Genomic DNA, 26,233 nt, shown 5'->3' on the forward strand with positions numbered 1-26,233 from the left:
ACCAATATACATTTTCTGCCTGATATGATAAGCTAATAATTAGTCTCATGTTATGGTAGGTGATTAATAAAAGGTCAAAACAATAATAATTTGACTCGAAATAAACTAATAAATGAACACTTTAAACTAAAATCAATCATTTCAAATGCTACAAGTGAATTTAGGTATCTTATTACTGAACTGCACAAATCATGGATATTCATTTTGAGAATTACATGTAACAGTGTTGGTAAATTATGTGTTGTGTTTTTAAAAGCAAACTTTAAGTGAGCATAAGATCAACGATAATATAAATGTAAAAATAGAGGAAATGAGCATGCACTATTAAATATCCAATATATCCCTTATTGTATATGAAACAGCTGATGCCCTCTTGTCCCTTGAATTTAATCTTTGAAGCAGCATGCAACCCCCACCACAACAACTCATCTCACACATTTCTATGCGCAAGTTTCTGCAATTTTACATTTGTTTGCTGTTTAACACCAACTGCTTCTGTACTGCTGACAATCCTTTAAAGCTTAACACACACATCCTTCAATGGCAAACAAATATTTGTCTGGAAAGCTCTTCATGCCCACTATACTCGATTTGACTCAATCGTGTCAAGCTAACCTCCATTACAAACATACTACTGTGTGCAAGCCTGGATAGAGAAAATGTGTGTCCCACTTGGCAAAGCTTCAAGCCATGTCTTAAATGTGCAGCTTTCACGCTAACTTTCATTAGCTTTGCACTGACTACTCAGGAAATGAGAGCCAGGTGTAAATGTCAGAGCGCACCAGAAAGCGGTTTTTGAAGGCAGATAAAAGTTTTTGTTATTTTGGCCCACTCCCTTCATTGTCTCCCTGAGATCATAGGCACTTTTTGTTCTCCCATCATGACGAGGGAAAGAAAATGAGGGAAAATGAGGGCATGTTTTGACGACTGTGTTTCAGAGGTCAACGGTAAAGTGACTAGAAAAGGCCCTGAGCCAATCCCTAACTCGTCTAAGCTTTTAGCACATGGTTCTGATCCCAATATGATGTCACTGAGCAGTAGCGGATGACATGACGGCCAACTTGAGAAGAAAAAGCAGACAAAAAGACAAGACCAGCCAAACGGAGTCAGACATTACTCAGCAAGCTATTTCAAGAAGTGATCTCCATCAGGGTAAAAAAGAGGCTAGGGATGTAGAGTACAAAAACAGACGAGAAAGAGCAAGAAGTACAGTTAATGTGGTAATCGGCTAAAAAGGAAATGAAACGGAGAAGCAGAGTGGAAATTAATGTAAATTTTACACCTGGCTGTAAGACAGCTGCCCCGACACACCAGGACACAGACTTGCCCGAAAATATGTGACTAAACTGTGTGATTGTTCTGCGTCAAGAACCTAAAAACAGCATTGAAATATATGACATCCATCATTGTGTCCAATCTAAAGCTAGAACACATAATATATAATCTCATTAATGTGTCTATGGAATCAAATCAAACCCTCATCATCAGTTAGAGAGAGGAAATGGGCTTCCAGCAGGGGCGAATACACAATTTGGGAATTATTTAGGAGTCACTCATGTGCACAAGGAAAAACAGAATAATCAAATTTGGGGCTATGGATGTAGCCAGTTGTAAACATGAAAGCGAAAGGGGTTATGAAGAGGGTGAGGGGTTGATCGAGACTGTAAACCTGTAGGCTATAAACCCGAAAGACAGTGAATGAGAGAGCTCCTCTTACATGCTTAGTGATCTCAGTGACCGCCAGCCAAGGCACACAGTCCACAAATGAGACGTCTGTGGAGCTTGAAGCTTATTCTTGGGGGAAAAAAGGCCAAAAAAGCAACAGCCTTGTTTATGTAAGGCTGGTGATATGTTTCAGATTACAGGGGGTTGTATGGAAATTCTTGAGGGCAGACAGGCCCTTTCTTCACTGGAGGAGAGTGAGAGAAAAATCAGGCTATTTTTTGAAGCCAACTTTGAAGCAGCCTTTTGAGGGACATATTCACCTTTATTGATTCTTCTATGCGCAGAGCCTTTGACTAGGCAGCACAGCAGTGCAGTTTTATGTAAAGAAAGAATTTCAAACTAGCATTGCTGGTCACCATATATCATATTTTGGATGCTTGTAAACTGACCAGGATACTTAACTAGCTTAACCATCAAGATCTGGTTCAGCAGGATAATAAAGAGAAAGGGATGTGATCTGAAAAGTTGTTCTAAATAAAAATAGGAAACAATTCTTCAAAACAACAGGAGAGCTGAACAAAATTAAACAGAAATAAAAAAAGTAAATAAAAAAATGACAAAACAATATAGTTGTAGGAAAACGGTAGAAAATATGTGTAATAATATTCAAATTGTAGCTGCAAAAAATATATTATTTTTAAATTTTGCTGATTTGATATTTATTATTTTAAAGGGTTAATCACCCTCATGTCGACTCACCCTCAAGCCCGTAAGACCAGCGTTCATCTTCAGAACACAGTTTAACATATTTTAGATTTAGTCCAAGAGCTTTCTGTCCTCCATTGAAAATGTACAGTATGTACGGTATAATGTCCTTGTCCAGAAAGGAAATAAAGACATCATCAAAGTAGTCCATGTGAAATCAGTGGGTTGGTTAGAATGTTTTGAAGCATCGAAATTTTGGTACAAAAATAACAAAAACGACGACTTTATTCAGCACTGTATTCTCTTCCGGTTCTGTTGTCGAGCCGCGTTCAGTGAAACTGGTGACGTAAGACGCTGCTGACATGTTTTCAGTGCGCCCGAACTTCGTTTACACACACTGTAAACAAAACAATCTTTGCAAACATGTCTAGAGAGTTCCACACAGAGGAAGACTTACATTTTTTTGCCCAGCCATATTTATTTGAACCCGAATACACGGACCCACCAGATATACGTCAGCAGTGTCTTACGCCATCAGTGTCACTGCGGACTCGTTAAAGCGGCTCGACAACAGAACCGGAAGAGAATACAATGCTGACTTAAGTTGTTTTAGGACCAAAATGTACTCGCGATGCTTCAAAACATTTTAACTAACCCACTGATGTCACATGGACTACTTTGATGATGTCTGTATTTCCTTTCTGGACAAAGACAGTATACCGTATAAGAAGAAGCTGGACTTGCCAATATGATCAGACCAGACTTAGACTTGCCTTAAAGGGATTATTGAAAGCGAACAAGTAAAAAAAACTATCCTGTTGAGCAAGGAATACAGTCTGTGTTTTTATTAGAAAAAAAAAACTTTTTAAAAGAAAAAAACTATAAATGGAAGATTTTACCACACAAGAATCCATAGTGATTAAGCACACAACTCAAAACAGGACAAGATGTACAATACAATGTCTTTGGCCAGGGGCTATTATAACATCACAGGATAAATCCTGAAACATCTGTAAGGAAAATATTTTTCCAATGGCATTCTTTTTTTCATCTTTTAGGACCTTTTTAAAAAAAGCAGTGCTAGTCAAAGTATCCAAATATATACATAATGCACTGACCATATAAGGATTTGTAAATGCATCACTCTTTTTTTATTACAGGCCACAAAATATATCTCTGTTGCTGCATGCATCTATCCTTACAGGATAGGGAAATATAACATTTGACCTTGTTTCTGGCTCTGTGCAGTGCACCTGAGCTCCGAGGACTTTGATCCCTCTGTTTGCTGTGCAGGATGGGAATCGGGTTGCCATGTGTCACAGCTGGACTCCACGTGGCCTTGCTGTTAAGGCAACAAGTAAGGCTTTACACAGTTGATATGGGAGAGGCTTAAACTATTTCAGCCAACAACTTCACACAAATGAAATCCTTAAGATATAGCATAACTATGACAGGAAGATTCAATTCAGGAACCGCTATTATAGTAAATGTTGTCTTTGTGATATGCCCCATGAGGAATTAAAAAAAAGTGAATTTAATTCAAAGACACATTAAGGCTTGAATTGATTTTTATTCCTGAGTTTATATTTGTCTTCAGTTTGTTTGTTTTTTATCCAGTGGCACTATACTGTATGGAACAGAAAAAAAGCATATGGGCTCAGCTTTCATTATTTCCTGTAGCCCTCATTAAATCTAACCTTAGACCCCTACTTACGGTTATCATCCGGCTGATTTTTCTCAACAGAGATCCTGATAAAAAAGCTGAGGAAATGGCACAGATTTACAGCCTTCTGCTTTAAAGTTTCCCTCATTCCACTCTATGACCACACAACACAGCACATCAATTTTTAAGCAATCATCTGCACTGGATGTATAATTATTATTAGGAAAAGTAAAGAAATAGACCCCTGTTACTATAAACCTGTAAAACAGATGACTAGCAAGATATATTACAACAGTGGTTCTCAAACAAGACAAAGTTATTTAGATATGAAACAAAGTTTCAGCTTTCAAATTCTTTTAGTTTTATTGTGAAATTCAAACAATAAATACTTCTGGGTGCCAGAACTGATCATGTCTTCCGCTTTACTACTAGTCACAGCACAAAATTAAAACATCCTATGGTATTTTGAAAGAACAAGTACAACTTAAAGTCCCCATGAAACGGAAGTTGCGAACAATTTTTCTCCAGTGTTGTGACGTATTTCCGAGAGAAACGAAATACTAACTAAATGAGGCAAAATAGTGGGCATGGCCTTTTTTCCAACTAGCACCTGATTGGATCCAGAAAAGTAGGTGTGAGACCATTCTTCCAGTCACTTCCCAGCCACAAGAGTAGAACCTTAGGCAAACTCTAGGTAAGGCAAGTTTATTTATATAGCACATTTCATACACAATGGTAATTCAAAGTGCTTTAAATAAAAAGGATTTAAAAATAATTAGACATTAAAAAAGAAAAAAACATTGATTCAAAATTAAAAAAATTTTTTTTAAATGTATCAAAAACAATAAAAAACAATAAAAAGAGGACAAATGGTTAAGATAAAGGCCAAATATGTGTTGTTTGAGCACTGCTGATTTGCTGTGCAATCAGTTGAATGTACAGTACAGTGCTCATTCAGTAAATGCAGCTAAACAGATGTGCTTTGAGTCTGGATTTGAATGTGGCTACTGTTGGAGCACATCTGATCTCTTCTGGAAGCTGGTTCCAGCTATGGGTGGCATAAGAGCTAAAAGCAGACTCGCCTTGCTTTGAGCAAACCCTTGCTATTTTCTGTTAGGTTTATATTCAATGAGCATATTTGCAATGTGCTGAGGTTCTGGGCCATTGAGTGTTTTAAATGAGTTTAGTTTAACCAGAGTCAGAGGTTAAACTAAACTCATCATAAAACTCAAAGAAAGGGTTCAACTAATTTAAAATATACAAAGTATACAGTACCACAAGTTCAAACCATGAAAATTGCTAGTTTGTTGAAGTCTTTTTTTAGACTTGAATGACACAAGATGGGACAGAAACCTGGAAGGCACTGATTATCAACTATTTCATCTGCAGTATCAGAGCCAGTGTCTAAAAGTATTTAGAACATGGTCTCGGGCAGCACTTGTAATTGTTTTTGGAAACGTGCAGAGGATTGCCAAAAAAAATCCCCAAGATCCTAACGGCAGACAAAACAAGACTGCCATATAAAGTCAAGCCCTGAGCACACATCAAATTAAACAGTGATTCCAGAGTGCCTACACAAACCCTTGTTTCGAAAAAGGGGGCGTTGTGTAAACACTGTATTGGGCAGAGTTCAAATCAAGCTACAATGTACAGTTATGTGTCAGCAGTTCTGACACTTGTTTAACTTTGACACCTCACTGTAAGAAGCTTAAACACTCGCAACTAAACAGACTGACAAATTTGCTTTAAATCTCATGGGTAAACATTACGTCATTGCATTGAATTGAAAGGTTGCATTTTAACTTTGTTATACAGGAGCTTTTTCTGCAGAGCAACCCCAAGCTGACTGTAAACACAGCTCATTCCACTGAATAAAATGTCTCTAGGCTACATTATCCAAAATGAGTTCAACCAATTCAGATCAAGTTTTTCTTTGACATGATAAATGGTCTTTTTGAGTACAAAGCAACTGGCCCAAAAGGCATCACTTAAAAAGAAATCTCCAGTTCAACAGCACTCGTCTTTAACACTCCAGAGGGCAAAGGAAGTGATCTGGCATCACATAGCTGCTGCTGTTCCTTCCAGCTGAAGTCCCAGACACAGATGTGGAGACTAAAGACTCAGGAAACTGGCCTGGTCACACCCTCTGCAAATAACAAACTGCACACGCCATCCCCCAGCCAGGGAGAAAATCAGGCCATGACTGAGAGAGAGGTGAGAAAAACAGACACCCTGTGCCTTGAGTCACTGGAACCAGGACGCATCTCCAATTGCTAATTAATTGCCAAGTTGTCTATCCATATCCGCATGGTATTTTAACAATGGATTCATAATTATACAACTGTTGAAAAGGTTTGGGCAAGTAATATTTTTCTTAATTAGCAAGTAAGCATTAAATGGATCAAAAAAGTAACAGTAAAAATGTCTATCTCAAACCAATTCTGTCCTTTTGAACTTTCAATTCATCAAAGAATGAATTGAAAAAAAAATAACTGTCACGGTCTCCAAAAATATTTAATAGCTCGACTATGTTTTACATTGATAATAAAAATATTTCTTGAGCATATCAGCATATTATTATCATTTCTGAATGATCTTGAAGACTTAAGACTTGCGTAATGGCTGCTGAAAATTTAGCTTTGCAATCACAGGAATAAATTCTATTTATATGAAAAAAAGTTAATAATATTTCACAATGTTACTTTTTTATTCCAAAAATGAAACTTATTTCAGAAGCAAGTAAAAAAAAATCTCCAAACTTTTGAATGGTGGGCTTACAAAAGGGACTGAACTTTATGACTTAAATTTCAGAGGTATTAACACATTTGTTTATAGTTTATTATGTGATCCAAAAACATCCCCCTCTACTACTTCCTGAACTTCAGCCATCTCCTTGTTTCCATTAATGGACAAACTTGATTAATTCAGATGTGCCTGATTGTTGTTGTGACTACTGAGGTCAGACACACCTGGATTAATCAATTTGTCCAATAATGGCAGACAGGAAACAAGGAGCTGGCTGAAGTTCAGGAAGTAGTGGAGCTGGGCATAAAGCCAATTCCCTGAAAAACACTACCTGCAATATCATCAGAACTATTACAAGAACAATACATAAAAGTTTCATTTCATGCTATACACTGTAAAAACATATTGATGGTTTAACTTAAAAAAGTAAGTAACCTGGTTGCCTTAAAATTTTAAGTTCATTGAACTGGAAAAAGTGAGTTAATACAATGAAGGAGATTAATTTAACCATCAGAAACTCAAAATTATATGTTATCTGAACTAAATAAATTATTTAAGTTGATTTGACAAAAGAAAAAATGTTGTGATTACTACACTGTACAAAAAATTGTTGGTTTAACTTAAAGTAAGTAACCTGGGTTGCTTTAAAATTTTAAGTTGATTGAACTGGAAAAAGTGAGTTAATACAATGAAGTAGATTAATTTAACCATCAGAAACTCAAAATAATAAGTTATCTCAACTAAATAAATTATTATAAAGTTGATTTGACAAAAGAAAATATGTTGTGATAACAAATCTTGAAAATATTTTTTACAGTGTAAAATGAAAAGATTAAAATGTGTGGATGTGCATGTATAAATAAGCTATGAATTGTTTGATTGATATTTATATCAATCAAACAATTCATAGCTTATTTATACGTGCACATCCACACATAGGTCACAAGTTGACATTAGAATCATACAATCGATTTTATGACATTGTTATATTAACAATAAACCTCATGCTGACACCACATTGTCCCTCTTATCAGAACTAGTAAGTCATTTATTTACAGTGTGCTGATGGGGAAATGTGATCCACATCACCAAAAACATGAAACACAATGGCAGGATATCCACTGCAAAACTTGTTTGAACAATAAGGCCAATCAAAGTGGGTGTCATCCATGGCCAACACACCTGTGGCCGTCCCACAGCACTCTGGCTCAGCAGGTGCAGCAAGTTATATGAAGCAGTAGATACAGCAAACACAACAAAGCCATGAATTCCCTTAATGTAGACATGAGAGGTGTAATGCATTGTTCCCTTGATATGAAAAACTTTTAAAGCTAGTTAATTCCAAATCAGTCAATTAATTACACTTAAGATGTTTTCCAAGATGATTTGAGTAACTCTTTCATCTGGTAACAGAAGATCAATGAGAAAGAATGATTCAGATTTGCAACCTATTATTAGTTGCAGCTCACAATATTAGTACAGTATAAACATAACCACTTTCATCATTAACCTGCAGACAGACAGACAGACAGACAGACAGATAGATAGATCGATAGATCGATAGATAGATAGATAGATAGATAGATAGATAGATAGATAGATAGATAGATAGATAGATAGATAGATAGATAGATAGATAGATAGATAGATAGATAGATAGATAGATAGATAGATAGATAGATAGACTGGCAACAGGGTGAATTATCTTACCTGAGTTTAAGGTTGGCCATAAACTCTTCCAAAGACACATTGTCCAGAAGAACAAAGTCCGCCTTTCCGAACTCCAAACTTTCGTGTTCTGCCATTTTAACGAGTTAGAAATATAATAATAGAAAAATGTAAAGCTAACTGTTGAATTTGTCCACGACTACTCAAGTAAATTCGATAACAACAAACCGAAGCGATAATGCATTTTCCTGAATTTGTTTACATTTGCCTAGCGCACTATTCGTCGGCTTCTTCTCATGTTATTTGGAAATGAAAAAATAAACAAACAATGTGCGTTAACTATGCGTTGTTTTCGTATGTTAAAGGTCACTAAAAGCCACGCACTCGTCCGTCGCCTGAAAACTTCACACAACTTTTCGAGCCTCCCGGTGTTTGAGTGATATTCCGCTACATCGAGAGTCGCACCTCTCATCCCTTTTTCCACGAGCTTCTCTCGTCTCGCCTAAACACTGTGGCTTCGGTATCCTGCCCGTCTCGCACAAGCCCCTCCCCTCTCGGGCGCGTTCGCGCTTACCTCTATACATGAATGACACAGTTGCAAAGGTGGATACATGCCGTCGAGTCGACTACTATATGGTATGCAGTGTTAACATCGGTCCCTTATTATTATTATTAATAATTCTTTTTTTGTTGTAATTATTATAATTATTCATTATTCATTGTTTTGTTTTTGTTTTGTTTTTGCTTAGCAGCATACTTGTATTACGAAATCAAATTATCAACGCTCGGAACTATTCAGAAGTGAATATTTGATCGCTGAAACAGAGATCACAATAGACTGACAGTAAAGGGCGAAAATATGTAAGTTATTTTGTCACCAGCTAAAAATGTAAGCTAAACTGCCAGTATTTGCGCTTGCTAAGACATACTAAGTCCATTTCCAGAGATAACATTTTAATTAGCAGTATTATGGAGGGACATTTGACTTTGAATTGTGCATAGTTAGAATTCTTTGAAGACTATTAGTCATCATCATCAGCGAGTTTCTAAATATCTCTGGAATGTCCGTCTGTCCTCTACTACCATATAAGGCAATGGATAATCCCATTTGAGAGAACTGCCCAACAGTGGTTCTGCATAAAACTTCAGTTAATTACAACATATCTGACAAGTGAATTAGACCAAATTTACAAGTGCTCACAGGTAAGCACAATGGTGGTTTATAATTTTTTGGTCTGCTAAAAAAATGTTTCCATGTGGTAAAACATGATTTTGGGCTGGCACGTGCTGTCACCATGTTTGCGGAGACCTCGAGACACAAGAAGGTGTTTAAGTTTAATGAGGACTGAGGATGGCTTCAGGTTGCTCTGTGCAAGCTACTTGTGGCCCAGTGACATCTTCCTTGATTAAACACAATGAGAGTGCTCTGCTGCCCCCATCGGTATCTCCAGTACACTGGGACAACGCTATCACCTATAGTTACATACAAGTAGTTTACCAACAATAATAGTGTAAAAGAAAACAATGTTTGTTAAAACAATATATATCAGGGTTTTTTACTTGTAATATTTTAAAGACCATTTATTATATTTATTATAAAAATGTGTCTCAGAGTATGATGTGTCTAATTAGAAAGCTGTTTATTTGCATTTGATATTATTATTTGCATTTGATATTTTTTAAAATTTGAAACAAATTTTTCTTTAATTTTCTTTAATTTGTACTATTATTATTGTGGTAAACTATTTAAAAAAACAATAAAATATTATTAGCAATATTATTATAAATAAATATATAAAACAATGACAAAAGTGTTGTTTTAGTCTTAAAGCCTTCGTTTAGATGTTTTATGGCAAAGTATTTTTATAGAAAAAAAATTGGAAATACATCTCTCAGCAAGACACGTATTAAAAACTATTAAATGAATAATAAAAAGCAATGAATAAACATAACTATAGCAGGACATTTTACCATTATATATATATATATATATATATAATATCTAAGTCCAACCTTGGTGGTACTAGGCTATTTAATTGGCCTCCATTTAAACTAAAAGGCCTGGTTTCACAGACATGAATTAGATTAAGCCAGGATTAGGCGTTAGTTTAATTAGGACATTTAAGTAGCTTTTATAAACACAACATAGGAAAAAAAATCATTACTGGTGTGAATCTTGAGACAAACATGCATTTTAGTCTAGGACTATAGGCTTAAGCCTTGTCTGTGAAACCAGGGGTAAATCATAATGTTCATAGCTCAGCTCCAGTTGTCTTTTATATTCCCTTAGATTTTTCTCACCATCAGTAATGAACCCCCAAAAGCAATGGTGTTGGATCCCCTATTGGCCCAAGAGCGGCCACGATTATGAGTCACATAAACCGTAGCACCCTTGCGCAGAGTCGTCATATACGTAGAGAGATTCCCAACTGAGTTGGAGCCCTGAACATTACTATGGGACACAGCCACCCAGTAATTGTTAACAACAAGCCATAGATCAGTTTCCCCACTCCCCCCAGTCTGTGTGGAGAAGAAGAACTGATAGACGCCTGAAACAGGAGCTCTGAAGATCCCGGAGCGAGAGTCGAAAGCCCCGCCTTGATTCACATACACTTTCCTGTACACGATCTTGTTCACTTTTCCTGAGATGTTGCCCGGGTAGGTTGCAAAAAAATGGATGTTTGCTTTCACTACAGATCACAAGTAAAGAAAATGTGTCATTATTTTTATTAAAAGCTTGATTATTGTAATTATAATAACAACAGTTCACAGCATTCATTCAATGATTAATAATGAAGAGAAATGACTCACCTCTCATTTGGTTTTTCTTACACAACCAGGTGATTTTGTCTCTACTGACGCAAGACTCAGTTTTTTTGCACTTTCCACAGACAAGTGTGTTAATGTCTGAAAGGATGATGTGCAACAGTCAATATACAATATTCTTTTTTTTTTTTCCTAAAACATGAGTGCATCACATCTTACCTGCACAATATGCCAAATGGCAAGCTACCGGTTTAACAAACTTGTAGACGTAGTAGTTTCCCCGACATGCTTTGACTTGAATGGGAGGGGATTTGAACAAACAGCAGTTGTCTCTCCAGTTTCCACACACTTTGCGAGTGACCACTCCGTCTCGCACCCGGGGGTGACCTCCGACCAGCCACAGCGGAGCGTGCGTGCCACACATTTCTTTCCTCACGCACCTCTCAGGCATCTGGATGGTTTTCCCACGGTAGAAGAGACGGTACCAGCCCTTCCACTGGACACGATTGTCACAAACAACATTCTTGGTGCTGTAGTTTGTAGCTCTCCAGGCTTGGTCCAACACGGTATAGTGAAAGCAGGGGTCAAGGTCTGCGCCACTGTCATCCTCACCGGATCCTTCGACTCTATCTTCACCCTGGGTGAGGTACAGCAGATGGTTGCTGCCTAACAAAGACAAATACAGTCCTTTATAAAACACACCCGAACACACATTTTCAACAAAAAAAAACGCCTTTTTTAATTATGTGGATAGTATAATGTAAAAAACAATCACTGACTTCAATTTTTTAAATACAATCAACTTTAAATGAAGTTTATAACTTTAAATAATAAAAAGGTTCCCTTCATCTCAGTGGAAGATTTTGTGGCTTTTCACACATTATCTATTTATATACACAAAAAACTGGGATGATTGGGTTGTATGTAAAAAAAAAATGTTTACACTTCTGGTCTTTGGGGTCAATATGACCCCACATTGAAATGAAGAAAAAAAAATTAAATATATTTTCGTCATGTGTCAAAAAAAAAAAAAATCCAGCATAAATCTGACAATTTGTACACAGAAATGAAGGCCTAATACTAGAGCATAAATGCAATGTATCATAAAAAAAAATATTTCATATGCAAGCTAATGGTGTAGTTGTGTGGTATATGGATACAAAAGTACTTTATATCTCCAAAAACACAGCATTAATGAATAGATGAGAAGTAAACAAAAAAATGATATATTATTTGTATGATTACAGTAAAAATGTATATTTTTGGGACAATTAACTCAATCAATTGTTGGGGTCGTATAGACCCCGAAGCCCAGAAGTGTAAACAGAAAACAAAGACCTTTTGAAGGTTAAATAAACCATAAAGAATAGTTTATCAAAACAACTGACCAGTTTGTAGTGATGTCAAATTCATCTCCACGTCTGTATCAATAGGTTTCTGTGAACAGTACGGTAATGCCTACAACAAAACAAAATAGTTTATCTAACGTAGGATGAATCCTTATACTTCAGCCATATATTGAGATTTAATCTGTATTCATGTTATATTTAATTTTTGACAACAGCTTAAATCTTTTTTCAAGTCCAACGAGATCCAGTGAGACTGATAAGAATACTTTCAGCAAAAAGACAGTATTATCAAATTTAATATTACCTGGCTCAAGGCTTCTTGCTTTTGTTTCATTACTACTTGTTCATGTTTTAAGCTTTCCATCTCCTAAATAAATACACAGGTAAGAAAAATGATATTTATGCACTCTTCCTTTAGAAATGTAAACATTTAGGATACCAAATCACTTTAAAGGCACCACTACCTTATACACAACAGCAAGTTGCTCCTGCAAATGTTGGTCAACCATATTCCAAGCTCTGAATGGATACTGGAAGTGCAATGAAACAACGTGAAATAACATTTGCACATACTGTACTGCAGTAATAATGTAAGAAAATTGTAATGTAATGTTGGTCTTATTTTATTCATAACATTAATTATATTAACTAATTTGATCATACAGTACTTACCGAAATATCTCTGTTCTCAGTGTCAGCTACACATACAACCAGTACCACAAACACTTGGATGCATAAGGAAAGCATCTAAAGGTTAAAACAAAACAAAAAGCTAAATTAGATTGTATTATTTATCTATATAGACATTATTAAAAATAAAAATAAATAATAATATAAAGTATTTTTAAAATTGGATTTGCTATCAGGTTAATTTGCCTCAATCACGAATGCAAATTCTTTGGATTTACAGGTAATTTAGTGATTTGGTCTAAGTGATCTATGTTTATTTGTTTTTTGTTTTTTTATAAATGATAAACATCTGCAGCTTACCTTTTCACAGAGAGCAGATCTCTATGCGTTATGCAAGTCAACTATATAGGATAGAGTTTATATGCAGAAGTGGGGTTGGACACTACAGCCCAGCAGAAGGAAGTTTCTGGTCAGACTTTCACACTAACATGTTCTTACATGAAACTCTGGTGACACTGTTCACAAATAAGGTGCTAACTTGCACATGAAAAGTAGCCACAGGCAGTTTTTGGGCTCATGAGGTCAGCAGAAAATGTTGTGAAAAAATGTATTTGCATATATTCATGCAAAATATTATTAAAATAAGTTCCTTGGAATAAGTTAAATGAGTTAAAATTATTGGTAGAAATATGTGCAATGTTAAAAAAAAAATCAAGAAAATGTATTAAAATATGTTTTGAAAGGAACAAGGTCAAGGCTAGGCCAGTATTTTGAAACTAAACCTTGAGCATTTGGAAAAGTTATTTAGCTTTTTGTGATCGACCAGGTTTTAGTCATGATTTACCAAGTTACCAATTACTTTACTCTAACATTGCAATTTTGCGATTTAACAAAGTTGTTTGACTGTTATAGATTTTGCCTTTTCAAGCATCATTCTGAAACCACATGACAAGTCTCTGGTTATAGCAAAAAATATGTTTTGCATCATCAGCATATGATAAGATCTTAACTCCATTTTGGGCAAAAACACATTATGTTTTATAGCATATCTTAAAAAGCACTTCAAATCTGATTAGGTTAAAATGGTGTGTTAGTAGTTCAAATTAACATTGGACTCCTGAAAAATAAATGAGATTGCTTTCACATGGATTGCTTAAACATGGTGGGAAAAATATGTCCATTCAGGAAGAATCAAAGAGGAATAATAAAGTATATATGATAGTTAGTAGAAAATAGTTTCGTGGAAAAGATGATCTGTGACTGGTCTGTGAGTTAGATGCGCTTGCTATGACTGGTGGAAATGCAACAGCCAGTGTCTGTGTGCAGGATGCAAGGATCTGCAATAACGAAAGCCACCACTAGGTGGTGACCTCTAACCTATTTTAAAACATTGGGGTTGTATAAGTTGGACAGATATAAGCCTACACTTTAATTTACAATAATGTTAAATTCACTAGTCTAGATATCATTATTGCCAGAGGTGATTAACTGAAAATAAAACTAAAATTGAAACCATACAAAAAATATATTTTTGTTACCTGAATTAAAAAATTAAATATTTTTAAAAAGTATTTTATTATAAGTCTAATCACTGTATTTCAGCTAATTTCCCATTTTATATTTAAACTTGATATAAAAAACTAAAGCTGAAATAAAATTAATAAAACAATACTACATGATCATCTGCAGAATACATGCAATTGTTTTTGAGTACACCATCTCGTGAACTTCATTATTTTTATGGTACTGAATCTGCATGTTATGTTACAGTATGTATGATACATGTATAACTAATGTATCAATGTACTTAGAGGGCTTGTATGTGAGGAGATGGTTACAGAGAGCTAATGCTGGTATGAATGTGAAGTATTATGTTATACAATGTAACCTGTTGTCTGTATTCATGTTTGTTCTTAGGATCCCCTTCAAAACGAGATGGTACATCTCAAGGGGCTTTCCTTTCAATTAAATTTTAATTTTAGAGAATATATTGACATTATTTAAAAAAAAAAAAAAAATCCAAATGAGAGACAAACACACACAACAAAACTATCTAAACTTTAACCGAAATTAAAATGAAAACAGAAAACATAAATATAATCAAGAAATATATAATAAATATGAATATAAACTATAACAGAATCTCAATGATGCTAAAATTACATTGTGATATTGTCTTAGGATTTAAATTTTTATTCTGTTGCATTTTATATTGTGTTGTATATTTCACTGCCTATTATAGCACATTTGTGTGTGTCTGTGTGTGTGTGTGTGTGATCTTGTGAGAAGCCTACTGATGCTTTGGCAATATTGTATAAAACAAACATCCCGATAAAGTACTTATTTGTCATTGTAAAAAACAAAATCAAACCAGTTTAATGAGTAAAATTGGAGTAATGTGTTTCACTGTCTAATTAAGTGCCAAAAGTCCTTCCGTTTAAATTGCATCCAATCTTATCTCATCTGGGCATAATAATACAGTGTTTTGTTCTCAATCCTTAACTGTAGCAACATACCACCCCATTTGGTAATATATTAAAATACTTGGCAGCAACCTCAGCTCTCACTGTCAACAGAGAAATGAGCAGTCGACTGTGTGATTAGATAAGACCAGTCCAGTCAGTACAATAGTCCACCCAGGCAAACAATGTTCAAGTTTTGATGTGAAGCACTGGCCCTTTACATAAGCAAGAGACATCAGTAAACCGCCCTGGGGAATGGCAGGCATGCTAGAAAGAGAACAGCCACCTGGACAATCGCATTACAGCCTGTTGTGCACTGTGATATGTTTGCATACATTACTCACCCACCCGACCCCATACATCTCCACTCACCCGCAGAGCAACACGTACACGCCATCAATTATGGCCTTCTCTGAGGGCTGTACTTTTCCTATCATGGTTCCTGGAACCGCTCTTTGCTATACTCGCACGTCTCTGTAGATTCTAGCGCATGATGGCTCAGTCTTTAACAGCTGCATAACAGGGCACTCTATAGGGGAAGTCATCTGTTACTGTCTCTTTTTTAATACTAGATAATCATGCCTTCTGAACCTGTGTGGCGCTTTAAAAACAGTAGTGGCCAAAAGTGATGTCCAGTCTAGAAAAAGCATCCCAATATTATTACAAATGTGTTAAAGATTTTGTAAACATATTGAGTAAATGAGTAAACTGTAGCTGTTTCGCACTATTTTTAGCTTAGCTGTTATACGAAGAAATCATGAACATGCAAAAAAAAAAAAAGAAAAGAAAAAAAAAAAGAAAAAGAAAGAAAAAGAGGGAGAACCAACCAATTATAGCTGATTATATTGCATCAACATATGATTTTCCTGTGAACTTTTTTTTTTTTTTTTGGCATAGTAATTTAAAATTGGCTAATTAAAAAGTTGTTCCAAACCAAAATAACATTCCCTGAAATGGAATGTTTGAAATGTTTTTCTCCAAACAATTAAAGTCAGTGGGGTCCAAAACCACATCTGACCTTCATTGTATGGACAAAAACATTGAGACATTTTTCAAAATATCTTCTTCTGTTTTTTATTGAAGAAAGAAAGTCATACAGGTTTATGATGACATAAGGGCGTGTAAAAGCCTGTTCACACAAAAATAATAATAACGATAACTATATTAGCATCCATGACAACTAAAGACTGGCAGGAAACTACAGGAACAAAAATCAAACAAACATAAACTGTTATCTGACGAATACAAACTAAAAGTCGATGAAAACGTCAACAAACACAGATTGTGACCAACAGACAATAACGTTCTGTTTATTATATTCGACTTTTAATATATTAAATACAGAGGTTTTTAAAGTCAAGAGGATTAGTTGTCATTATTTTTTAGTAAACTAACTTTAAAACTTTAAGTGCTTTTACTTTTTTCATAATTATGATTTACCAAAGCATGTTTTTTAGGTGGCAAAAATTGTTTTCCATACTTAATGGTCCATATTAGTTTCTGTCTCAGTGCCAAGCTGCTGTATCCCATTTTCTGTGAGTTACCACTTTATCAGAGAGTGTGGACCACTCAAACATACTGAATATGTGAAGAAGCTATGATTGCTCAAAAATGATAAGTAATTAGATAGGTTATCAAATTGATTTATAGTTTACCGAGGCCTAAAACATTGCAGAGGCTCCTGCATGTAAACAAGCCATCCTCATATGGAGTAGCTCATAGCATGTGCTTTATGGTATGTGGTATGTATTGTAAGAGGAGCACTTGTTTATCAAGCAGTCAATCCATCAAGAACGCAGTCTCAACAGACGAAATGATCCTGACGTTATTTTCAAATTTAGCAGGAACTAATTTAGTTCTATCCCCGCACATCTGATTTGCTAAGTCCGTTGTTTCTTCCGTACGTCATGTTCCATTCATGCCAACTCACTTTCCATGTAACCTCTGATCTTAAAAGGTATGTTGTTTACTATGAAATGTAACCTCTGCCTTACTGGGCAAAGGATCAATGTGTGTAGTACTGTATCTCAATCCACACCTGTCAATCATCTTTGTCCTCTCTATAATCCATCCTTGCACTAATAAAACCATCAATAGAGTTCAGAGTACTTGTTGACTCATAAATGACTCCCATTAACAACATAAGTGACAAAAAATCTTTATTTCAATTCTATACTCATCATTTGCTTTAGATGGAAAACATGTTACAAAAATAAAGTTTAGATTTTCTGGAATAACACGACAAAAACATAAATACACAAAATATGGTCCTTACATGTAAGGTAACATGGTGCAAGTTCAAAGCAGATGGCTGATTTAATACAGTAAACATGCTCTCAATAGAGCAGTCTTAAAATTAGAAGCTCTGATTTCATGCTGTATAATATTCACAGAGAACTAGTGGCCAAAGGCCCACAAATCTGAAAAAGGCAACAGCTGAGCGAAGGTCCTAGAGTTGACAAACTATCTTCAGTCGATGAGGTATCTAAAATGCTTCAGCATGTTTAAGAATAAACATTCACAAAACACTGTGTTTGAAATGATCGGTGTATTTCAGTTGTAAGTGTTTCAAGTTTAAATCACTGAGATAATTGGTATAGTCCAACTAATCCCATCTAGCACCTTCAATTTAAGTGTGAAGAAAATACTAGGGGATATATTGGCCACACACTAATACAGATACAATTATGGCCTCTATGATCTCTTTCTCTCAGCATTTGGCCATTCGGAGTATGAACACTCCTACATTCAGCAATCAAACTCATTTAGTTACAAGCGTTCCTTGATTTCAGCATTACTACTGCAGTACAACATGTTCTTCTAGCACACTCTTACATAAGTGACACATCATAGGCTGCATTTGGATTTTTATCACCCAATTTTGGCCCTTATTTTTTGATTTTATGTGCTTTTAACTTTTTTGGCATAAGCCTGTTGTCACTTTCTGGTTCCAATAACTTGTCTAGACGGCCCTTGTCTGCTGACACAGGCTTCAGAAAGTAAATTGACCATCTGGCTCACTTTTCCATACTGGAACGTCCACTAAACAGGCTTCCAATAAAGGATTATCTTCATAGTTCAACTTCATATGAGTTAGTATGGTCTGCAGGTAACACTGTGGCAAAGCCTAGTTTCTCAACTAAAAAATGATATGATCAAGTTATGGTGGTGGTGCAGAGGAAAACCATTGCATGCAACAACTACGGTATTGCTGTGAGACTACACGGCTTCACAGTGAGTAGAGACTTGGGGCTCTGCCATGTCCTTTCCCATTCACTCATGTCAGAAGGTCAGATAACTGTCCTATTTCCTTCCTGGAGGCTTCATGCTTCTTTTCACTTGGCCAGTCTGAACCTGGCCAGGTCCAGTGGCTCTCGACTGGGAACGCACCAGTCATCTGCCCCCTGCGTGACCTCGTAGTTCCGTCGAGCTGTCTTATTAAACACAGGGAGCCTTTCGACTGAGTCGGTGGATAAAGCCTGAGGGAAAAACATTATGTAATCTGTTAGAACACAACACAAAGCATTCTAAGTACTCTCATTTACAACAAGTTCCTAGCATTTTTAAATGCGTTCCAAAGACTTTAAAGCAGTGGTGTCAAACTCAGTTCCTTAGGCACTTTCATTCATAAATCCTTTCCTGTGGCCTCATGGGATAGTAAAGTGTCAATCAAATGCACACTCCAGAATCTGTGCGGAAGTAGTAGGTTATCCAGGTACTTTTCTACTACTCTTTTGCCGTACTATTTTCAACATACAATATAGCAGGGAAGTATTTGATTTTGAACACAGCCCCAAAAACGTCCAGGCAGATGTTTTACTCTTGCTAAACTCTTTAGGACAGGTGTGGAGTTTGACACATGTGCTTTAAAGGGATAGTTCCAAATCTATCAATAGTATCGTTCCAAACCTGTCAACATTGAACCCCATTGATTTTTAAATCTATTGACAAAAATGCAATATAAGATACATAACTATGTGGTCAGTGGTGTATAAAGACCTTACTCAATGAACCGTTATGTTTTTATTACTTTAGAATGAGACATTTCTATCTACATAACTGCGGGCATCCCCTTCTAAATCTACACACTGCACCTTTAATTGCATGGACAAAATCAAGTCATTCAGGTTTGGAGCTCCACAAATAATGGAATGACGGAAATAATGACCTCATTTTCATTTTCTGAAAATTTACCGAATTTTCATTTTTAGGTCAACTGTTCCTTTAATAAGGTTTTAAATGTACCTTCAGGTGAATGACCGCATCAGTACCATGGCCCTCCATAGAGTAGAGCTGGAGGTCCCCCTGGAAGTACTTGGCATAAAGTCGAGAAATAGGCAACCCATAACCAAATCCAGCCTGTGGACAAAAGGAGGATATTATTATAAAGAAGCAGTGTTATTTTTTCTTTGATACTTTTTAGTTTTATTCATATTTTGCATTATGTTTTCATTATAATATATTCCGCTTTCATTTTCATTTTAGTTAATGTTCAGTAATTTTGTTGTGTTTTTTTTGTCATTTTTTTGTTTTGTTTTTAATGAATATGTCTGTATAGTTTTTATACACTTTTATTTTAGTATTAGTTTCAGTTATGTTAATACATGTAGTTAAACTGAAAGAAAATGAGAAACGTTGCCTTGGAAAGCTGAAATGAAATGAAATTAAATGTTTTATTTCAGTTAATGCTTATTTTATTTCAGGTAACAAGAATATTTTTTAATTTTAGCTTTAGTTAAAGGAGTTGTAACCCACCACTTAAAAATGAACATTCTATCATCATTTACTCACACTCAAATTGCAGCAAACCTGTATTCATTTCTGCTGAACACAAAAGAAGATATTTTGAAGAATGCCGGAAACCAAACAGTTGATGTACCTACTACAGTATGCATGTCCATAGTGAATGTTCCTACTATGGAAGTCAATGGGGTCCATCAACCGTTTGGTTACCATTTTTTTTTTAAATATCTCAGAAGAAAGAAATTCATACAGGTTTGAAACAACTTGTAGCAGGGTGAGTAAATGACAGAATTTTCATTTTTTTTAGTGAACTACTCAATTATAATAAGTCTGTGAAGAGGACCGTTTAAATTATATATCTTGCAATTCCATTTGTATTTTATGAATAATGTGGTGAAGTCTCACCAGGGGAGCCATTTTTTTCTCATCCATCTGGGGTGTTGGTGCTGTGGAGTACATGTAACTGAAGAGATTCTCTATCTTTCTGAAAGGAACTCCACCACCTCGGTCACTCGTCTACAATGACAAAGAAGACGTTAGAATAAAAACTAGAAAAAAAGGGAGAGAAAAATATAATGGTAGAGTGAATTAGGCCACAGAGAGAAAAAAACTGGGCTAACAGTGAGAGGAAGACCGCAAGACCAACAGACAGGCACTGGTCGTGATTTTGACCCCTGGACACAACTGTTTAGCAAGTGAATGACTCAAATAAGGATTGTCAACAAGGTCAGTCAGCTCTCATGTACTGTGTTATGCAACAGCAGGTGTTTCACTGATAGGATAATGACTAATAGCTTCAGTTACATCACACTACAATTAATATGGTGTCAGTGAACTGACAAATCCTATGAACTTTTTCTGAGTTTAACACATTAATGAGAATTTATTGGAAATGTGCATAATTGACATGAAAACGTCTAATCTATTTTATACTATTATTATTTGTCTACAAAAAATTATGCTTGTTCAAATTAAAAGTCACCTTGATAGTGAGGTCCTCTCCTCCTACGGCCACCATAACATGAATGGGTGGAAGATTACTGCCTTCTTTATGGTTCTCAATGGTCGCCCTCATTGCATTCTGAGGAAGAAACCATGTCGTCATGACAACATTCAGATCTTACGTAAACAGTATTGTTTCAGGGCAGAATATGAGATGGGCTACAGCTCACCTTGAACAGTTCAAATTGCATATGGTACAGATGGGAAGGCACATATACAATGCTGATAGGCTGGTTCCTGTTGTTAGCTGTAAAAGGAACATAGATATATAGATAGGAATATAGAATATAAATATAGATTAAAAAATATACTGTGATTTTACATGGTATTAACATGAACATAATGATATTTATCTGATCTTACTGTTGAGTTCCTGAAGTACCAGGTCAGGTGAGCAGAGGTAGTACTGATAACACAGCATCTTGGCACTTTCATATGCATCTACATGAAAAATGTGTTGACATAATAGATATTAGATACATATAAGTGTGTATTGACTAAACAGATGGGTCACTGATTTTAAATGGTTTGTTAACCCAACTACCCAACCTCATCTTCAGAACACAAATGAAGATCTTTTTAATGAAACTTGAGAGCTTTCTGTCGCTCCATTGACAGCAAAGCAAATACCACTTTGACGCTTCAAAACATTTGTAAAGAGATTGTAAAACAAATCAATATGAATTGAGCGGTTTAGTCCAAATTTTCTGAACGTCGCTTTGTTTGACGAAAAGATTGAATTTAGACTTTTATTTACATATATTACGGTGTGGTAGTTGCGTAGGCTGTCAATGGAGGAACAGCAATTCAGAATTTAATTTAAAATATCTTAATTTGTGTTTCAAAGATGAACCCAAGTCTTACAGATTTGGAATAAGGGTGAGTGATTGATGACATAATTTACCCACTCATACATGTTTGTGGATTTTATCAGATCAATTTTTCACACTATACCTTTAATAACGTCAGCCACCTGACAATGAGGGTCTATACAGCCAATGGTATTGGGGTGAACTGGATTTGTGGCTCCATCAAATACAAGAGCTAAAAAAAACAGAGAAAATAACATAAATACAAGCAATTTAAGAAGCACTGATGCTCAGAGGTATTATTTGGCCTTAATATTGTGCTTACTGTGCTGGTTTATTAGCATTCTGATGGATATCCGGCTCAAGTAGAGACGATCCAGGAAATACTCAATATTCTGATTAGTGACTGGATCTTGACCAAATACTTCTTTATATTCAATTACACCTTGGGCCATAGTGGGTACAACATCATTGTGCCTGTTTCGGATGTTGACCAGAGCATCCACAAACCTGTGTGCAGAGTCAAGAGTGTTAAAATGTGCAATGAACAAGGAAAGAAATATGAAGTGTACATAGTTTGACAACAAAGCATATTTTTATAACCAAAATAATTTTTATGATAATGATTAGACAATCCTTTCAATTCTCAATACAATGCATTTTTTTGTTAACTTAACATTAAACACCCTGATGCATTATACTCATGAGAATTTTAGTTGGAAAATGTGCTTACAGTAACTGCCATGAAAATAATGGCAAACAATGCAAAAATCTTGATGGTTGTAAAACATGCTTCTAAATGTAATTTCTTGTTTTACTTTTGATTTTGAGGGCAATAAGATGTTTTCATGAAATTATGAAATTTACAGAATTAATTTCTACTTACTCTTCTAACACACTGTGGTCATCTGGACTTTTCTCCAGGAATTCCAAGATCTCCATCAAACTTTGAGTATACCTTAGAGCACAAAAAAGCAATATGATTTGAATGTATGCCAATAAATGAAAACAAAAAACTTTGGGAAACAAGCTTGTCCAGAAAATCTTCCGCTAACTTCTTTGCAGAATCATTGTGACATAATGTAGGCCTATATTTAGTTCATTTAAGGAAATTATAATTAATTATAATACAAACTGCAAATCTGAGATTTCAGTTAAAATGTGAGATAAATGTATTGCACCAAATGGATGCAATTCATAAAAAACATATGACCAAATATCTGTGGAAAAACAACCATTTAACAGTTGCATACTATGCATATTAATGGCAGACTGTTTTGTTTTTGCTATTCCTAAGTTTCCACTCTTCCTAAAAGGAAAAACAAGGGTAAGTGTGACGCGTTAAAGCACGAGGTAGTGAAAGTGGGACAAAGTTCACAGCCCCTTCTTGAAGAAGTAGCTCCCACACCCTGACGTAGGGTGTGGGACAAAGTTCACATGCTTTACTACAACGTAACACAAGTTTGAATTTGGCCTAGTCTCAATAGACCGCAGTGTTTTCGTATCATACTAAAAATAAACACCACGTCTTTGGAAATCTAATCGCCTTTTAAACAATCTGTCGTTTCTACAGCAATACTAATCTTGGTAGATCCGTGTACTGTATACAGTAAAATGTTGTATAACTCACCAGCTGTGAACCATTTGTACAGAAGGTGTGGTAAGTAATCTTTTAGGGAGCAAGTTAATTTCTTTCATGATGTTTGACAGTCGTACGGGCAGCTCTTGTCTCAGGAAAGCAAAAGACGTCTTCTCACATGCATTCGTGGAACCTGGACAAATACAACATGTAAAAAAAGATGTGTGGCACGCCGGATACAGAACACAATATTGTATAATAAATACAGATATTAGTTCGGGACTGAAATGTATGAACGTTGTTCATAATGCAATTAAACAGTCAATAAGTCATATATATTCATAAACATGGCAGTGGTGCAATAGCAAAGCCAACAGCAGTTAAATGATGCAACCAACAACCAGTATTAACAACAGTAGTGATTTGAACATTCCCGAGTCATTAGCGCGAATCGGATCTTTCGAATCGTTTCAAAGAACCGGTCCAGAAAACAGATTGAGCAACTACTACGTCATCGCGTTTTCTATGATGTGCTTTACAACTTTCTAATAAAATATTATGTTGGAAAATATAGCAATTTATTGCATTTTTGTCGTCGATTCAATTGCATTAAAATGGATGTTTAATTTAATGTATGATGTCCAGTTCAGTTTGTTTCAGCCATTTAAACGTAAACATTACTAACAATTATTTACATCTCCTACCTGAATTGTTTGAGTGGTTTAATAAAATGTTACTTTATTTAAAAAAAAAAACTAAATAATAATAATAAAAATATGATCACGTCAAAAAAAAAATAAAGTAGGCTAATGTTTTATTTAGCATTTTTGCTATAAGTAATTTGGCTTTCAACCCATCAGTCCTTGATTCACTCCAAAATGCTCTTACTATCCCAAGTTCTATTTCAAATTAGGGAGATGATGATTCAGTCAGATTTGTAAATGTATCGTTCAGTCATTTTCGTAAACAAATTCAGACTGATTCTGTGAGCCGAGTCAGCAGATTCACTGAAAAAGATCCGAATCAAAAGAACAATTTGTTCTCGAATCGCATTGCTACAGCTGAGCAGTATCAAATAATTTCAGCATCCGGTAGATGTAAATTGCACGAGCAACTACATAATCATGCACGTAATCATGAACAGATTGCATAATAATGATGCCATGATAAAACTGTCTATTCTGCAACTGACTACGTAAACACGAGCACTTCCATTGGCGATAGACAGCGCCTATATACTCAGGCCATAAGGTATTTCTTGTCAATCTAGGGATGCAAATGATTTCAGACACGAGCAAATAACACAGCAGAAAAAGCACTCACCAAAATCGAGAAACTGTTTCATGGAAAGTGGAGAAGGTGAAAATTTAGAGAAGTGTTCGATGTGATGAGGCGCATTGGCCAAAGCCGCATTCTTCATTATAAACCTGACGAACTTCATTTCGATGATTGGTTTGAAATTGAGATATACCAGATGTAGCAGCTGCAGAGATCCAGTCTTATCAATAGCTATGATGTTTATAATGCATGCACTGCACTGCCCTGTATATGACGGTCTATATCGGCACGGCAGCTGTTCTCCCAAGAACACTCAATAGCCAATCAGAGACCGAGTTTACTATTACTACTCCAGATCCGTCCAATAGCATGTGTGGAGACTTAAATAAGCATCAAGTGAGGACATAAACACGTGAATATAGTCCTCGACCACTGTTGTTTTCGTCCTGAAGAACTGTTCTTTACATCATGAACTGTAATGATCATACTGAAAACAATTAAAGCTAAATTAATATGCTTATCAGAATGTAAAACATTCGTTTGAGCACATTAGTTTAGGCCCCTGCCTTCATAAAACCAAGAGCAAAAGTTACAACCCGTGGTGTTGACTTAATTACACTTTATTCAAGTCATTTAAATTTGAATGATTCAATTTGAATCAATTGTATAGCAGTTACGATAAATGTATGAAAACATTATGAAAATTTTGTTAGGCTAAAACTTCTTTTGAACTTTATACTCCAATATTATACATAATATAGACCTAATGTTCATATCCAAAGTTTTTTGTTTTGAATGGTGAATGCGTGTTTGAGACTGACTAAGTGCCAAATCCATTCTTGCATAACCAGGTCAGTCTCGATAAGAGGCAAGTCATGCATATTTCACTCTCTCCTTCCAGCCAGCAGTCAGCTGAGTAAATCAGAGGTTCCCTCCGTTTTTAATTTGAGCTTAAATGTATAACACATGCCTATCTTTAAATGAATCTTAAAAAAATGAACAAACTGAGATTAGTCTGCAGATTTCCATCATAATTACGGGTTATGCAGTGACTCATTAGATGATTTATCTCAATTGAGACCTAGATGAATCAATAATTTTTGCAGTGTAGCGGCTCTTTCCATGATTAAATCATGACAAATAACGTTTCCCATATGTTCAGCTATACA

At 35.5% G+C, this 26,233-nt stretch overlaps 3 protein-coding genes across 4 annotated transcripts in view; all 3 read right to left on the reverse strand.

The window, feature by feature from the left end:
- Positions 1 to 8,998, reverse strand: part of myo1d (myosin 1D) — a 69,150-nt gene extending 60,152 nt beyond the window's left edge. For both annotated transcript variants that reach the window (XM_039664897.2, XM_039664896.2), the window contains exon 1: positions 8,489 to 8,998. In XM_039664897.2, coding sequence (XP_039520831.2) covers positions 8,489 to 8,583 — 95 coding nt within the window. In that variant the 5' untranslated portion in view covers positions 8,584 to 8,998. The remainder of the gene's footprint in view (positions 1 to 8,488) is intronic.
- A 1,260-nt stretch (positions 8,999 to 10,258) lies between these two features.
- On the reverse strand, positions 10,259 to 13,659 carry LOC120474553 (uncharacterized). Its single transcript, XM_039664898.2, has 8 exons — positions 13,552 to 13,659; positions 13,234 to 13,308; positions 13,026 to 13,091; positions 12,866 to 12,928; positions 12,601 to 12,670; positions 11,432 to 11,878; positions 11,258 to 11,353; positions 10,259 to 11,136 (listed from the first exon to the last, which is right to left on the reverse strand). Exons 2-8 carry the CDS (start codon positions 13,306 to 13,308, stop codon positions 10,733 to 10,735), a joined length of 1,221 nt encoding a protein of 406 aa, XP_039520832.2. The 5' UTR covers positions 13,552 to 13,659; the 3' UTR covers positions 10,259 to 10,732.
- A 4,136-nt stretch (positions 13,660 to 17,795) lies between these two features.
- On the reverse strand, positions 17,796 to 25,361 carry pdk2a (pyruvate dehydrogenase kinase 2a). The gene is made up of 11 exons (XM_039664899.2): positions 25,110 to 25,361; positions 23,838 to 23,979; positions 23,094 to 23,165; positions 22,533 to 22,717; positions 22,353 to 22,442; positions 21,762 to 21,839; positions 21,569 to 21,645; positions 21,379 to 21,477; positions 20,802 to 20,912; positions 19,899 to 20,012; positions 17,796 to 19,132 (listed from the first exon to the last, which is right to left on the reverse strand). The coding sequence occupies exons 1-11, from the start codon at positions 25,225 to 25,227 to the stop codon at positions 18,989 to 18,991; spliced, it is 1,230 nt and encodes a 409-aa protein (XP_039520833.2). The 5' UTR covers positions 25,228 to 25,361; the 3' UTR covers positions 17,796 to 18,988.
- Positions 25,362 to 26,233: the final 872 nt, after the last annotated feature.

This window comes from Pimephales promelas, chromosome 17 (assembly GCF_988280905.1).
Source record: "Pimephales promelas chromosome 17, fPimPro1.hap1.1, whole genome shotgun sequence".
NCBI classification, from domain to species: domain Eukaryota; kingdom Metazoa; phylum Chordata; class Actinopteri; order Cypriniformes; family Leuciscidae; genus Pimephales; species Pimephales promelas.

Coding starts and splice junctions, on each gene's coding strand:
- LOC120474553 (XM_039664898.2), bottom strand. CDS start 13,308: ATGCTTTCCTTATGCATCCAAGTGTTTGTGGTACTGGTTGTATGTGTA. Junction 12,929..13,025: donor AACTTGCTGTTGTGTATAAG/GTAGTGGTGCCT, acceptor GTATTTATTTAG/GAGATGGAAAGCTTAAAACA. Junction 11,879..12,600: donor TTTGACATCACTACAAACTG/GTCAGTTGTTTT, acceptor TGTCTTTGTTAG/GCAGCAACCATCTGCTGTAC.
- pdk2a (XM_039664899.2), bottom strand. CDS start 25,227: ATGAAGTTCGTCAGGTTTATAATGAAGAATGCGGCTTTGGCCAATGCG. Junction 22,718..23,093: donor GACCACAGTGTGTTAGAAGA/GTAAGTAGAAAT, acceptor CTCTGCACACAG/GTTTGTGGATGCTCTGGTCA. Junction 21,478..21,568: donor TGCAATTTGAACTGTTCAAG/GTGAGCTGTAGC, acceptor TTTCTTCCTCAG/AATGCAATGAGGGCGACCAT.